The sequence below is a fragment of the Dryobates pubescens genome, chromosome 37, assembly GCF_014839835.1.
Source record: "Dryobates pubescens isolate bDryPub1 chromosome 37, bDryPub1.pri, whole genome shotgun sequence".
In the NCBI taxonomy this organism is placed as follows: Eukaryota; Metazoa; Chordata; class Aves; order Piciformes; family Picidae; genus Dryobates; species Dryobates pubescens.
Window position 1 is genome coordinate 2,406,124 of NC_071648.1, and position 15,812 is coordinate 2,421,935.

The following is a 15,812-nucleotide window of genomic DNA, read 5'->3' on the forward strand; positions in this document are numbered from 1 at the left end:
CTAGGAGCTTTGAACCAAAACTTCATAAAGCTGTTAATGACTAATTCTGTCTGAAACAGGACACAGGCAGAGGATGGACACGTGCAGATCACCTGCAGGGACAAACAGGCAGGGAAAAGTATTCCTAAGGTTTTTCTCCTGGAGAGTAGGGACAAAAAGATGAGGTGCAGGTGAACACCAGGTGACTCAAGAGTAGGACAGGAGCCAAAGGTTCTAAGGACCTTCCTCCCTTGAAACCTAACCAGCTCCAGGTTGGAAGATATGCTCCATGAAATGCACAGAACCACAGAAAATCATGGAAACATTCAGGCTGGAAAAGAGCCTCAGGACCACCAAGTCCAACCCAGAACCCTACTCTACAAACTTCACTCCTAAACCAGAGCCCCAGGCACCACATCCAAACCACTTTCAAACACATCCAGGCTTGGGGACTCCACCACCTCCCTGGGCAGCATATTCCAGTGCCTGACCAGTCTTGATAGGAAAAAATTCTTCCTACATTCCAGTCTGAACCTGCTCTGTTGCAGCTTGAGGCTGTTCCCTCTTGTTCTATCACTGATGACCTGTGAGAAGAGACCAGCACCAAGCTCTCCACAACCTCCTTTCAGGGAGCTGTAGAGAGCCAGGAGGTCTCCCCTCAGCCTCCTCATCTTCAAACTAGCCATCCCCAGCTCCTTCAGTTGCTCTCCATCAGATTTCTTCTCCAGGCCCTTCCCAGCTTCCTTGCCCTCCTCTGCCCTGGCTCCAGCACCTCCACATCTCTCTTGTCTTGAGGTGCCCCAAACTGGACACAACACTCCAGGTGTGGCCTCCCCAGAGCTGAGTACAATTGTCCTTTGAATATGACCAGCACTTTCCTACTCGTGATGAACTTCTACTGCCACACAGAGTCATCTTTCCATCTGGGTAGAACTTCCTCTAAGGGAAGCAAAGCTTAACAAGCACCTTAAGTTTTATACAGAAGCAACTCCATGCTGTACAAGCAGAGGCTGTTTTCAAGTCCTCCTCAGCTTAGGAGGAGGCAGTGATTTTAGAGAGCCTGGAGCACAGGTGAGGACAATGCTCTACAGCAAAATGGGAAGAGAGACCCAAGTCAGAGTGGCTCCAAAACATTCACAGTACACATAGAGGTTGGAAGGGACCTCCAGAGATCATGCAGTCCAACCCCCCCTACCAGAGCAGGATCACCCAGGGGAGTCTGCACAGGAATGCATCCAGGTGGGGTTTGGAAACCCTCTAGAGAAGGAGACACCACAACCTCTCTGGGCAGCCTGCTCCTGAAGTTTAGTTTTACAAACTGCTGTTTCTCCTGGTCTTATTCTAGGCTGGAAGCCACCAGGAGCATATTAAAAGGCTACAATTCTTATCAGAACTTCTGAAGACATATTCTACTTTGTCCTAATAAAGATTTGCATCTCTTCTTCTAATGTCTGCAAGTCTGCTTACACAGTGAATGTGCCCAATCCAATGCACCATTTGATTTTCCCATGGAAGCTGGCTGAAATGCACTTCCAATGCTCCTGAACTACCCCATCACCCTATACCACAAGTCCATGATATTTTTAGCTCCTTTCCATTACAATAAATAAATAAATCTATCACTCAAGCAAAAGTCTGGATACCTGCATACACACCCCACTTATTTCATTGAATCAGCCAGGTTGGAAAAGACCTCAGAGATCATCAAGTCCAACCTATTACCCAATACCTAACACCTCCTGACAGCTAAACCATGGCTGAAGTGAAGGGATTCATGTTGCTATCCACAGAGCCAATGTCAAGAGCTCCTCCTTTTATAACTCAGGGGAAGAACAAAACAAACCAACCAACCACAAAAAACCAACTTTGACAGTTTCAGTACTTGCTGCCCCCCCCAAAAATGGAAGGCAAACACAACCCATGCTATCTTTTCTCCCCTCAACATCTATTCATGAGGATGATCAAAGGGCTGGAGCTCCCCTCCTACGAGGACAGACTGATAGAGCTGGGGCTGTTCACTCTGGAGAAGAGAAGGCTCTGAGGAGACCTTCTTGTGGCCTTCCAGTATCTGAAGGGGGCTACAGGAAAGCTGGGGAAGGAGTTTTTAGGGTGTCAGGGAGTGCCAGGACTGGGGGGAGTGGAGCAGAACTAGAAATGCATAGATTCAGATTGGATGTCAGGAAGAAGTTCTTCCCCATGAGGGTGGTGAGAGACTGGCAGAGGTTGCCCAGGGAGGTGGTGGAAGCCTCATCCCTGGAGGTTTTTCAGGCCAGGCTGGATGTGGCTGTGAGCAACCTGCTGTAGTGTGAGGTGTCCCTGGCCATGGCAGTGGGGTTAGAACTGGATGATCCTTGAGGTCCCTTCCAACCCTGACCATTCTATGATTCTATCTCACTGGAGAGCAGAGCTGAGTTCAATTTCTTTCCAGAGCAAGACTTACACACAATATGCTTGCTTGAATCTTAAGTTAACGCCAAAGTATGTTGGGGAACACTGATGTTTTTTACCAGCAAACAGATGAATCAGGAACATTGAGAATGCAGGGATTGCCTTTTTTTTTCCTCCTTGCCAAAGGAAAAATAAAGACTAAAAAAGCCCCAAGAATCAAATGCTTTTGAAGCAGGAATCAATTACGAATTGCAAAGGCAACACCGAGTCCAAAAGTTACATCAGAGTATCCTCAGCCCTGCCAAATGCCTCCTCACTGAGATTGTGCAGCAGAAAGAAGGCCATCGATGCTCTGTGAGATTTATTTAAAGAGCAGCAAATATTTTTTTCCCCCCCTACAGTAAGCCTCGGGCTTGGTTTGGGTCTTTTTTTTGGTTGCAACTGCTGCAGTGAAATATTACACACATATTGCCATCTCATGGATACTACAAATACTTGTTTAAAATTTCAAGGGCGTAATCTCCCTGACAAGGGGGGAGGGGTGGGGGTGGAGGGGACGGGGAAAAAAAGAGGAAAAAGAAAGGAAAAAGCTCGGCACCCACAGCAAATAAACCTCCCCCCCCCCCCCCCCCGCGGTGAAGATTGACAACGCGAAAGCGGGAACTCCGCGTTTGAAACGGGTCGGGGTGGGGAGGGTGGGAAATATCTGCCTCGGATTCGGATCCTCTCGTAGTAGTTACTATTTTTACGACTTGGCTCAGAGTTCCTTTAATCTCTTTATTTAGGGCGAAACTGCAAGCTTGCCAACTCCAGCAAATGTTAAGTACTTCAGTAAATTCCCCCATCAATATAGGTCGCGCATTCGAGGGATCAAGAATGTGTTAAGTTCTCCTCCGTCTGCTCCAAAGGGGGTTTCGGAGTAAGACGGCGATGGGAGAGAGAGAGCAATAAGCAACGCGCCTAAGCCCCTCTCTTTTCGGCTACATCCTACTCTCCCGACATCTGCCCGCACTTTGTTGTGCCGTGATTGAAATTCTGCGTGCCGCAGCTCACCCTGCCCGCTGCCACCCTGCAGCCCCTTCCATCTGCACAGGCAGGAGAGCACATGTATCGCCGGTGCCGTCGCGTCATAACTCTTCCATTAAAGTTCAGTAATAGTAGCAAGGCGAGTCCGCGCCAGTCAGCAAAAAAAAAATAACCAAAGAAAGAAAAAACACCACGGGAAACCAAGCAGATGTAAAGATACCCAAGTGTGACACAGTTTTAACAGCCTACGGAGTATCTCAGCCGAACTGCCTAAAGCCATTCAGTTCCTCTCCAAGCCAGAGTTCCGCTTTTACACACACACACGCACAAAAAAACACCCCAAAAAACTTGGCAACTAAGAAACAACAACAACAACAACGTCAAAAAAAAGGTGTATCGCTTCTCAAGCTATTCACCAACACAGGAATCTCTCTCTCTCTACGCAAAGAGCTCTCGAATGAGCAAGTTTCGCAGAGGTCTTTTCTTCACCTTCTCGAGAAGGACCTCCAGCTGTCTCTCGGTAGTCACCGGGGGTGGTGGCAGTCAGCGAGGCTGGTAGCAGTCAATCCCCCGGGCGACTGAGCCGGAACCCTCCCCGCCGAGGGATGCCCACTAGCCGCCTCAGCGGAGCCGCTGCCGCTTCGCCCCGGACCGAGGGCGGTGAAGCCCCGGCTCTGCGGCTCCCCACCGAGAAGGGTCTCCGGGCTCTCCCTTTGCAGCCTCTCCGCGACCAGCCCCCACACCTTGCAGCTCCAGAACGGGCACGCCAGCGCCTAGCCCACCGCCGCACCGAGCGCCCCAGGGAACGCGGGGGACCGAGGATACATCTCTCCCCGGCAAGAAAGGGAGCCCGGGCGGCGGGAGCGGAGGGCAGCGCATCCGCACATGGCGGTGTAAGGGCACCACCGGGCGCGCAGCCGGCTGCCCGCATCGCTGGCAACGCGCAGGCAGCGGCTTCCAGGCAGCCGGAGCCGCCGCTATGAAAGAGGAGGGATGGGGATGGGGGAGAGGCAAGAGAAGAAGCCATTACCAGAGTTTTGTTGCCGTTCTTGCTGAGGGGGCCTCGGAAAACTCCCTTGATGTTGCGAAAGTGCCCGTTGCTGAGGTGCGCGGAGCTGATGACAATGTAGTAGCACTCCATGGGGACGGGGACGGAGCCGGGGCCGCCTTCCCCGCCAGCGGCGGGGCGCTCAGGCCGGCCTGGGCTCGGCGGGGAGGGCCAGGACCGGCGGGGCCCCGCGGCATGTGCGGCGCTGAGGGGCGGCGGGACCCGGGGGGCGGCAGCGGGGGGTGGGGGGAGGACGGTGTGTGCAGCCCCCTCAGGCGCGGCGCGGCTCAGGCTGCCGGGGGAGGAGGAGGAGGAGCGGCGGCGGCGGCACGGCCGCGGCGGAGCCGTCTGAGCTGGCGCCTCTGGCAGGCATAGTGTTATTATAGCGAGCAGCCTTGCCGGTCGGCTGCACTGAGCCAATGGCAGGGAGCCACTGGGCTGATACCGAGAGCTGTCAGAGGAGGACATCTGTCACACGCCGCCTTCACCGCCACCCACAGCCCCCACGCCCCGCTGCCCCCGCCGCGGACCGGCCGGCACCAGCCCCCCCGTCCCACCGCCCCCTCCACACACACCGGGGCGGCACCCGGACGGGCGGGGCTGTGGCAGGTAAAGGGAGAAAGGGGCGAGGGGGATGGGGGGGGGGAAGACACGAATCGGGAAGGGGCAGAGCCGATCTCTAGCCGCAGCAATGTGGGTGTGCCCCCCAACCTCCCTCCCAGCGGGGCTCCCCTTTTCTGTTTGGGTGCACGATTGTGGTTCCTTTGGGGTTGGGGGGAGGGGAGGGGGAAGGGAGCCGGGAAGGAGAGATATCCAAAGCTCCTGCCCCTCCTCCGAGCAGCCTCCGCGCTCTGCCACCGCACCCTATTTTACGATAGGTATTTTTTTAAATGCCTAACCTTCCCGAGGGTGGAGCAGCCCCCGGACTCAGCCGCCGCGGCCCCTGCTCCCCGGGGCCGGCTCCTTCAGCAGGAGAGCGGCCGCCGCCCCCGGCTCTCCTGGCCCGTGCCGGGTGAAATCGCTCATTCGGCTCCCCACTTCGGGCAAGCTCCATCCCTTCCCCGGCTGAGCCGCAGCCGGTGCCGCCGCTCCTTCATCAGCCCTCCGCAGCCCGCTCGGCAATCCTCAACCAAACCGAGGACCGTGCCGGCCAAACTTCTGGGTCACGGCTTGCTTGCAGTGAGGATGGAGGCGCCGCGGGGCAGGGCTGCGGCCGCATCCCGCCCCGAGGTGCCCGCCGCCGCTTACCGGCCCTCTCGCTGTTCCATCACGGCTCGCCCTGCCCGGCCCCGGGAGCCTGCAGAGGCGGCTCTGCCCGCCCGGCCTCGCAGGGCCGCGGGCGGCTGCGGGGAACAGGAGAACGCCCGGGGTTGGATGTCGGCTGTGGCGCTGCCTCCGCGATCCTCACCCTCAGCCCTGAGGTGTCGGCAATGTGCTCGCTTCTTTTTATAAGGCCCCTGCAAACTATGGATTAAAAACCATTCGGCACGGCGGCGTGAGGCAACTCTCATCTACGCCGTCCTCCTTCACCATCAGAAATGTTTGTTTCGGGGATTGTTGGGGTTTTTTTTTTCAGCACACAAATCAGAACTCGCTGCTGGAACCACAATTTGCTGCAGGGTAAAGACATGTGCTTCATAAAAATGCTCAAGCCCTTCTTAGCCCCTTACCCCCACCAGAGATGTGCAGTTTGCAGCTTTGTCACGTTCAGACTTTAAACACCTTTTTCTTCTCCCCCACCCTCCCCCCATAGCTGGCTCATCCTTCCAGCCTGCTTCATCTTTATGCTGGATGGCAAAATCCGAGATTTATGGGGTGAAAGCCTGGTGCCAAAAGAGGGAAGACCTTAGAAACGAAGCCCAGAGCCGTGATGGAACATCTGAAAATGTCTCTTTAGTCAGCATTTCCCTGCTGGCAGCGTAATGCCACCCATCCTATCACCTTGCAAGCAAGCGCTTCCAGAAGAGCTGGGGGGAGGCAAACGCTTCCCTGGCAGATATCCCTGTCCTTGCAATCAGTTTATGAGAGATGCTTTCCTCCCATAAGCATTTTTTTTTTACCCTTGTTTGCCTTCACACAGAGTGAGCAGTACATTTTGACAGCTGCCACTCACCCTTCATAATTCCCAGTGCTTAGGAAGGAGTCACAGGAATGGCAAAAGCAGAGAAGGTTTTTTTGACAGCCGAGACACAGGTGAGAGATCAGAGCTGGGTGCTGCTTGTTGCAGCCACAGAAGAGGGTGAAAGTGTCCCTGCACATAATAACACTACATCTCATTGTCATTTTTTTTTCTGCTTCTGAGGCTGTGTACATCCAGAAATAACCAGCAGATGTGTTGCAGCCTAGAGATGAGGGTGATAGTGAAAATACTTTGCTAGATTTCAGGATATGGCACTTTGATGAGGCTCAGTTCCTGAAAAGCTGAGGCTTTTAAGGAAGTGAGGTTCCCTCTCAAAAATGCCTGGAGTTCAGCTAGGATACAGTGATGAAAAGACATCAAATCATGCAAGAAATAAAATTACACAGCTTCTTGCTGGGAATAAATACACTGGGCCAGAGCAACAATTTCCTTCCCCACCTCCCACCCACCTCCCACCCTCCCCCCACCTTCTAGATGCAGTGATACTGGTATGTCAGGACCCTTCTGCCTGGGAAATGAAACTCTTCACAGTCTGTTCCACACATCCACCACTTCAAAGAATTGCAACCTTTCCCTCTGAAATCCTGACACTGACCAGCTCAATACATTTTGCTGACACACCTGGGCCCTTTCAGGGTGGTATGGCTGCTCCCTGGCTTTTCAAAGCCGTGCAGGCATTGTTTGCATGCTCTTCTCAGAGGCCAACCAGTCGAGAAACCTCTTATTGTAGTGAGAGAGAAGTAATCTACTCCCATAGCTCAACTCTGAAAGGATCAATGGACTTCCTAAGGGAGGAGAGAACCCCAAACAGTGTTAAAAAGCTGCTGTGGCTTCTGGTAATGAACATCCTTGCGCTCCTCTATTAAAGGAAGACATAAAACCCAGCTAAAGACCACTTGATTCCTCCAAAGCACTCTATAAATAAATGACAAGTTGCACTAAATAGCACATGATAGGGAAATTATGCATTTTCCTGCTCCTGCTTACTCTAGCTGGCCTCTTGTTTGCTTTTTCCCTCCCTCTGCTAGTTCTCTGCTACTTGGCTGCTCCCTGTTTTCCTTGTTTGTCTTCCTTCAGTCCTTTTCCTGCCTCCTTCTGTTTCTCTGTGGCGATCACACAGACTCAAGGCGCTGCTTGCTTTCCACATATTTTGTTGCTGCTAATAAATTGCAAATTTCACCAGTCCCTAAACCCCTGGCTCCTCCATGCCATCAGTCTTACCTCTTTCTGTCTCTGTCCTGCTCCCCTGGGTGTTCTGAGCTGTGGACGTGTTCCTCTCTCTGCCACATAACAACCACCAGTGCTGCTGATGTAGTGCTGCATTCTCTTATTCTCCTGGATACTTCCTAGCTGGAAAAACAAAACAAAACCAAACCAATTTCAAACACTGGTTACTGTACAAAGCTGCAAACATCAACTCAAGAAACAGGTTATGGATTGGAGAGACTTGCTGGAAAACCTGGGACCTAGAAGCCAAGAAATGGAAACAGATGCATTGTCCTGTGACAGTAGTCAGTATTCTGCTTTTTGATGATATTAATGATTCAAGAAGTAGTCCTGGCACAAGCCAGGGAAAAACATAAAGACTAATAAAATTTGGCAGTATAAACAAACTCCTTTTTGGTTAACAGGGCTTTAAATCATGGCACTGAGTCCCGTGTTGCCAAGTGAGTACACGCTGAGAAATCATTCCCTCACTGCTGAAACATATCCATCAAAGACAGAAAGAAGCCTCTCCTTTGTAAGCCAACAAGAAACTCAGCTCAGCTCCCGCAGCAATTCTTATTGAGCTCAATAAAATTAGTTTCTCCTAAGGATATCTGCCTGTAAGTAAGCTGCTGTCTGAGGCACACCTTTCTTACCCCCTCTCCTGCGCTCCCAGTCTCTTTTTATTGCTGCTCTTTATTGTTTTATTTTCATTTTTCAGCTGTCTGTCACGCTTGCATTAAAGCAGAAGGAAAAATGGGAGTGTGCTGGCATCCTCTGTGCCTTTTAAAGGCCATTATGGTGTAACACACATTGCACACTCTACTACAACAGTGTTCATTCATCAGCCACGGGGGGAGCGCAGCTAGAAGAAAGGAAACTTGGGCACTCTGGTAGCCTAGCTCCTCAGCACATCCTTCACCATATGTGAAGAGTATCAGAGTGTGTTCCCTGTTTCAACACATGAGCTAAGTGGAGCTCTGGGATCACATAAACTGGGGAGAGGCAGGAGTGACTTAAAGCCCTGCAGCACGCAGTCAAATCGTGGGCTGTAGCCCACAGTCACAGCATCACAGTACATTAGAGGTTGGAAGGAACCTCCAGAGATCATCCAGACCAACCCCCCTGCCAGAGCAGGATCACCCAGGGGAGTCTGCACAGCAAGGCATTCAGGTGGGGTTTGAAAGTCTCTAGAGAAGGAGACTCCACAACCTCTCTGGGCAGCCTGCTCCAGCCAGCTCTGTCACCCTCACTATAAATAAGTTTCTCCTCATGTCGAGGTGAAATCTTCTATGTTCAAGCTTGTACCTGTTATTCCTTGGCTTATTGCTGTGCAGCACCCAAAAGAGCTTGGCCCCCTCCACTTGACCCCCAGCCCTCAGCTATTGATAGGCATTCATCAGATCCCCTCTCAGTCTTTTCAAGGCTAAGTCACAGGAAGAGGAGTGCAAAGGCTTTAAACAAATATTTCTGCTTGATCCTAAAAGTAGCAACAAAGATTTACTGAAACACACTGGTTTGGGGTTTGTTTGCTTGTTTTTGTCTTTTCTCCTTCAGGCCATGGCTTTTGCAGAACAGCTCTGGGAAGAAAGCAATCCAGCAGGAATCAGTCTTTCCTCTTTTCACATACCCACATAGAACTGAGAGACTTGAACATATCCAGAGAAGGACAACGAGGCTGGGGAGAGGTCTTGAGCACAGCCCTGTGAGGAGAGGCTGAGGGAGCTGGGGGTGTTTAGCCTGGAGAAGAGGAGGCTCAGGGGAGACCTCATTGCTCTCTACAACTACCTGAAAAGAGGCTGTAGACAGGTGGGGGTTGGTCTCTTCTCCCAGTCAATCAATGTCAGAACAAAAGGACACAGTCTCAAGCTGCACCAGGGGAGGTTTAGGCTGGAGGTGAGGAGAAAATTCTTCCCAGGAAGAGTAATTGGCCATTGGGATGTGCTGCCCAGGGAGGTGGTGGAGCCACAGTCCCTGGAGGTGTTCACAAAAGGCTTGGATGTTGCACTTGGAGCCATGGTTTAGTTGTCCTGAGGTGTTAGGCATTAGGTAATAGGTTGGACTTCATGATCTCTGAGATCTCTTCCAACCTGGTTGATTCTGTGATTCTAGGATCTATATCTAGCCCTGAACAAATTCAGGTAGGTAAGAGATGCAAACCCTTTCCCACCCTCTCTCTTCCAAATTACTATTTCTGCTTTAGGATACTATTGGGGGGAAAAAAAAATTCTGTTGTTATTGAACCAAATACTGTGTTTGCTCTGTCTTCTGTTCTAATCTTTATGCTGCAGGGCTCCCCCAACAAATGCCACTCTGACCATGAGGTGACATCCACAAGCATGGCACAAAAGCATTAAATAGCAGGATGCTATATGAGGGCCAGAAGACATCTGGAGGTAAAAGAGCTCTGCAAAAGAAGCTCAGTTGCCAGGTTCAGACGCTGAAAATACAGTTCTGCTGTTGTGAAACCTGAAACATCCTGCTAACAGACAAATAATTCTGCTGTGTTAAAAACCCAGCCTCACAAGTAAGTCCTCCATCACACACTCGAAATCCATCCCTATATGACAAGCACATGGAGCCAGTGACAGGTAAATGAATCCTGAGGACAATCTGCCGTGGTATTAGAGCTTCCCAACATCCACTCAACCCAAACATCCAAGTCAAAACTAGAAACAAACCAACAAAGTCAAATGGGGGAAAAGTGTGTGACAAAGATTGAGTCATATGATGCCACCAAAGCCCTCAGTTTTTGCACAGCTGACTGCTGCATAAAACCCTCTGCAACACAAACCCTATGAGGAGAGGCTGAGGGAGCTGGGGTTGTTTAGCCTGGGGAAGAGCAGGCTCAGGGCAGACCTTCTTGCTCTCTACAACTACCTGAAGGGAGGTTGTAGCCAGGTGGGAGTTGGTCTCTTCTCCCAGGCAAGCAGCACCAGAACAAGAGGACACAGTCTCAAGCTGCACCAGGGGAGGTTTAGGCTGGATGTTAGGAAGAAATTCTTCATAGATTGGCCATTGGAATGTGCTGCCTGGGGAGGTGGTGGAGTCACCATCCCTGGAGGTGTTCAGGAGGAGGCTTGGTGGGGTGCTTGGTTGCATGGTTTAGTTGATTAGGAGGTGTTGGATGATAGGTTGGACACAATGATCTTGAAGGTCTCTTCCAACCTGGTCTGTTCCATTCCATTCCATTCCATTCCATTCCATTCCATTCCAACATAAAAGTTGAAGGAATGACCTTTCAGGGACAGCATGGAAAAACCCAGTGAAAAGCCAGACCACTCCAGACATGAAAAAACCCACCCATATAAAACCAGGTAATGGATGCAGTTCCACATAGCCACCAGCTAAAACTCCCTAGAATCCAGCAGGCAGGTTACATAGCATGGCACTAAAACCAACCTGACTGGCTTGAGAGCAGCCCTGAAGAAAAGGACTTGGGGGTGCTGGGGGAAGAGAAGCTCAAGAGGAGCCAGCAGTGAGCACTTGCAGCCCAGAAAGCCAAGCAGAGCTGCAGGCTGCAGCAAGAGAAGTGTGGTAAACAAAAGCAAATTAGTGAATAAATAGGGGGGGGGAAATAAATAGGGGGGGGGGGGAAATAAATAGGGGGGGGGGGGAAATAAATAGGGGGGGGGGGGAAATAAATAGGGGGGGGGGAAATAAATAGGGGGGGGGAAAAATAAATAGGGGGGGGAAAAATAAATAGGGGGGGGAAAAATAAATAGGGGGGGGGGAAAATAAATAGGGGGGGGGGAAAAATAAATAGGGGGGGGGAAAAATAAATAGGGGGGGGAAAATAAATAGGGGGGGGAAAAATAAATAGGGGGGGAAAAATAAATAGGGGGGGAAAAATAAATAGGGGGGGAAAAATAAATAGGGGGGGAAAAATAAATAGGGGGGGAAAAATAAATAGGGGGGGAAAAATAAATAGGGGGGGAAAAATAAATAGGGGGGGAAAAATAAATAGGGGGGGAAAAATAAATAGGGGGGGAAAAATAAATAGGGGGGGAAAAATAAATAGGGGGGGAAAAATAAATAGGGGGGGAAAAATAAATAGGGGGGGAAAAATAAATAGGGGGGGAAAAATAAATAGGGGGGGAAAAATAAATAGGGGGGGAAAAATAAATAGGGGGGGAAAAATAAATAGGGGGGGAAAAATAAATAGGGGGGGAAAAATAAATAGGGGGGGAAAAATAAATAGGGGGGGAAAAATAAATAGGGGGGGAAAAATAAATAGGGGGGGAAAAATAAATAGGGGGGGAAAAATAAATAGGGGGGGAAAAATAAATAGGGGGGGAAAAATAAATAGGGGGGGAAAAATAAATAGGGGGGGAAAAATAAATAGGGGGGGAAAATAAATAGGGGGGGAAAAATAAATAGGGGGGGAAAAATAAATAGGGGGGGGAAAAATAAATAGGGGGGGAAAAATAAATAGGGGGGGAAAAATAAATAGGGGGGGAAAAATAAATAGGGGGGGAAAAATAAATAGGGGGGGAAAAATAAAGTACATTTTGAGACCTAGGACAGCAGATAGGTTGTGGCCATTTATCAGCAGCACAATGCTTTTGTTTTGCCAGCATTCCTATCCCCAGAATTAAAAGAGTCAAAGAACTCAAAAGTCTTCCACAGTCCATGGGAAACGTTGCCTGTGGACTACTCAAGCCGCCCCAGCTTGGGCACGGCTCCTGAAGCGGGAGGCGCTGACCGAGGGAAAAGTCCTGAAGTTCACCTCAGGTCTTGGCATTAGCTGCAAGGTTTTCCACTGGGTGGTGCTAACGAGATCAAGAAGTGCAGGAGAGCTGATGGCAGCACTCAGAGCGCAGGCAGCCTTCATTCATTCATCCCTTCAGCCTCTCCCAATAAACAAACACTCATTTGTGTGTGTTCGAGAGCATCTACCTGTGCGTGCATACACAGCACTGGGAAGGCACACACTCATTAATCTCGGTGCCACAGTAAGAAAAGGATGAATAAAATGCTTTCTAGAATGCATTCACAGGGTGGAAGGAGAAAGAAAATGAAACCTTTTTGGAAGGGGTAGTGTACTAACTCTAAAATGAATCTTGGCTTTCTTAGCAGTCACTTCAACAGCATTATTTTCTCAGTGTGCAGAGCTGAGGTGACATCGATGGCAGGGGGAGGGGGTTGGAGCACCTCTGCTACAAGGGCAGGCTGAGGGAGCTGGGGGTGTTCAGCCTAGAGAAGAGAAGGCTCCAGGGAGACCTCAGAGCAGCCTGACAGGACCTGAAAGGGGGCTGCAAGAAGGCTGCAGAGAGACTGTTTACAAAGATCTGCAGTGATAAGATGAGGGGCCATGGCTTCAAAATACAGAAGAATAGATTTAGTTTGGATGTTAGCAACAAGTTCTCTACCATGAGGGTGGTGGAACACTGGAACAGGTTGCCCAGGGAGGTGGTTGAGGCTCCATCCCTGGAGATATTCAAGGTGAGGGTGGACAGGGCTCTGGGCAACCTGATCTAGTTGGGGATGTCCCTGCTGACTGCAGAGGGGCTTGGACTGGATGAGCTTTGGTGGTCACTTCTAAGCCAGATCATTCTCTGATTCTGTATTTCATGTAGCATTGGTGTCTTGTACTGTTGACCTTTTCTGATACAGTCAGAGATTTATCACTGATGGGTTTGCTCTGGGTGCACACTGACAGCTCTCATTCATTAATCTCATCTGCTAAGAGCTTTTTATGAGATCTCATTACAGAAGTACTAAAAAGTGGCCCCATGCTGGAGATAGTCAAAGTGAGGCTGGACAGGGCTCTGAGCAGCCTGATCTAGTTGGGGGTGTCCCTGCTGAGGGGAGAGGGAAGAGGGGAGAGGATCAGCTCCCTTTACAATATTTATGGTTGCAACCTCGCAGTTTAAGCCAGCCATAAATCACATCAGGCATTAATTGGTTCTCTTTCGTGGGGAGCTTGTTCTAACAATGCCAAAATGCAGCAGAATATTAAGTGCATGCTGGGGAAGGATGTTTCTAACACTGTGCAGTGTGATGGATTGCCATGGACAATTTAGATCACAGAATCAGAGAATGGCTGGGGCTGGAAGGGACCTTAGAGATCATCTACTCCAACCTCCCTGCCACTGGCAGGCACACCTCTCAACTAGGCTTGGCTGCTCAAGGCTTCATCCAACCTGGACTTGAATATCCCCAGGGTGAAGGCATCCACAACCTTCCTGAGCAGCCTATTCCAGAGTCCTACTACCATCATACTAAAGAACTTCTTCCTAAGAACCAGTCTAAATCTACTCTCCCTCAGCTTAAAACCATTCCCCCTTGTCCTCTTATTCCCTCTTGTCTGATCAACCAGAGCACTTTTTCTTCCCCTCCCCCACCCTCCCTTCATAACTAATGACTTACTGATCTCTCTACTGCAGCAGGCTTCTGAATGCAATTCCCAACCTGTCACGTTAGAAATGCTATCAAAAGGACTTAATCCAACTTTCCAAATATGAATAACTTATGAGCTTAATTAAAGACAGCCAGATCAAAATAGCCTTGGGCCTACTTATAGATTACTAGCTTGGGGGGGGGGGGAAAAAAAAGACCCCAAACATAAAATAAATGAAAAGAAGGCAAAAAAAAGAGATGTCATTAGAAGAAACAAAGTGGGTATTGTTCTAAAAATAGGGAGGATTTCCAAAGCCTCAGAGTATTTGGTTTGGCATTTTGACAATTAAGAAAGAAAAGGGGGGTGGGGGGTGGAAATGCCTACATAATTCATTTAATTAAGCAAAAAAAAAAACCCCTTCCTCATTAGCTCTGGCTTCATAAATCATGCTAAGTTTATCTGAATGCACATTTCCCTGGCTATCTGTAAGACCTGTGGAAGGAGAGGAGCAAGGCAGAATGCTATTAATAGCAGGACTGAGGCAACTGCCATGGGTAAACTGAAAACCCGTGCCCAAGCAGCAGGAGGGTGAACAGTTGTTTATTAATCCAGTTTTGGAGTTGCCTTTGGGGTATACTGCTCTGAGTTAACAGCCTTTCCTGTCTGCAAGATGGGAGGGTGAAGACTTGGTACTTCTAATGACTACACGTTCCTTCTAATTAAAATAAGGAGCATTCTGACCTCATTTATTTATTATTTGAGTAGAAAAGAAAATAGAAGGGGTTGGTAGTCTCAAGATGATTTGTTTTCTGCTCTGCAGCTATGCTCACATTGCCCTTTTAGACCAACAGCTCCTGGTGGTAAGCACAGAGAGAATAGAAATAGAAAAAAAGAATAGAAATAGAAGAGGAATAGGATAGAAATAGGAATAGGATAGAAATAGGAATAGGATAGAAATAGGAATAGGATAGAAATAGGAATAGGATAGAAATAGGAATAGGATAGAAATAGGAATAGGATAGAAATAGGAATAGGATAGAAATAGGAATAGGATAGAAATAGGAATAGGATAGAAATAGGAATAGGATAGAAATAGGAATAGGATAGAAATAGGAATAGGATAGAAATAGGAATAGAATAGAAATAGGAATAGAATAGAAATAGGAATAGAATAGAAATAGGAATAGAATAGAAATAGGAATAGAATAGAAATAGGAATAGAATAGAAATAGGAATAGAATAGAAATAGGAATAGAATAGAAATAGGAATAGAATAGAAATAGGAATAGAATAGAAATAGGAATAGAATAGAAATAGGAATAGAATAGAAATAGGAATAGAATAGAAATAGGAATAGAATAGAAATAGGAATAGAATAGAAATAGGAATAGAATAGAAATAGGAATAGAATAGAAATAGGAATAGAATAGAAATAGGAATAGAATAGAAATAGGAATAGAATAGAAATAGGAATAGAATAGAAATAGGAATAGAATAGAAATAGGAATAGAATAGAAATAGGAATAGAATAGAAATAGGAATAGAATAGAAATAGGAATAGAATAGAAATAGGAATAGAATAGAAATAGGAATAGAATAGAAATAGGAATAGAATAGAAATAGGAATAGAATAGAAATAGGAATAGAATAGAAATAGGAATAGAATAGAAATAGGAATAGAA

At 48.6% G+C, this 15,812-nt stretch overlaps 1 protein-coding gene across 1 annotated transcript in view; it reads right to left on the reverse strand.

The window, feature by feature from the left end:
• ZNF804A (zinc finger protein 804A) overlaps positions 1-4,968 on the reverse strand; it is a 161,171-nt gene extending 156,203 nt beyond the window's left edge. The window contains exon 1 of the mRNA XM_054177049.1: positions 4,424-4,968. Coding sequence (XP_054033024.1) covers positions 4,424-4,909 — 486 coding nt within the window. The 5' untranslated portion in view covers positions 4,910-4,968. The remainder of the gene's footprint in view (positions 1-4,423) is intronic.
• Positions 4,969-15,812: the final 10,844 nt, after the last annotated feature.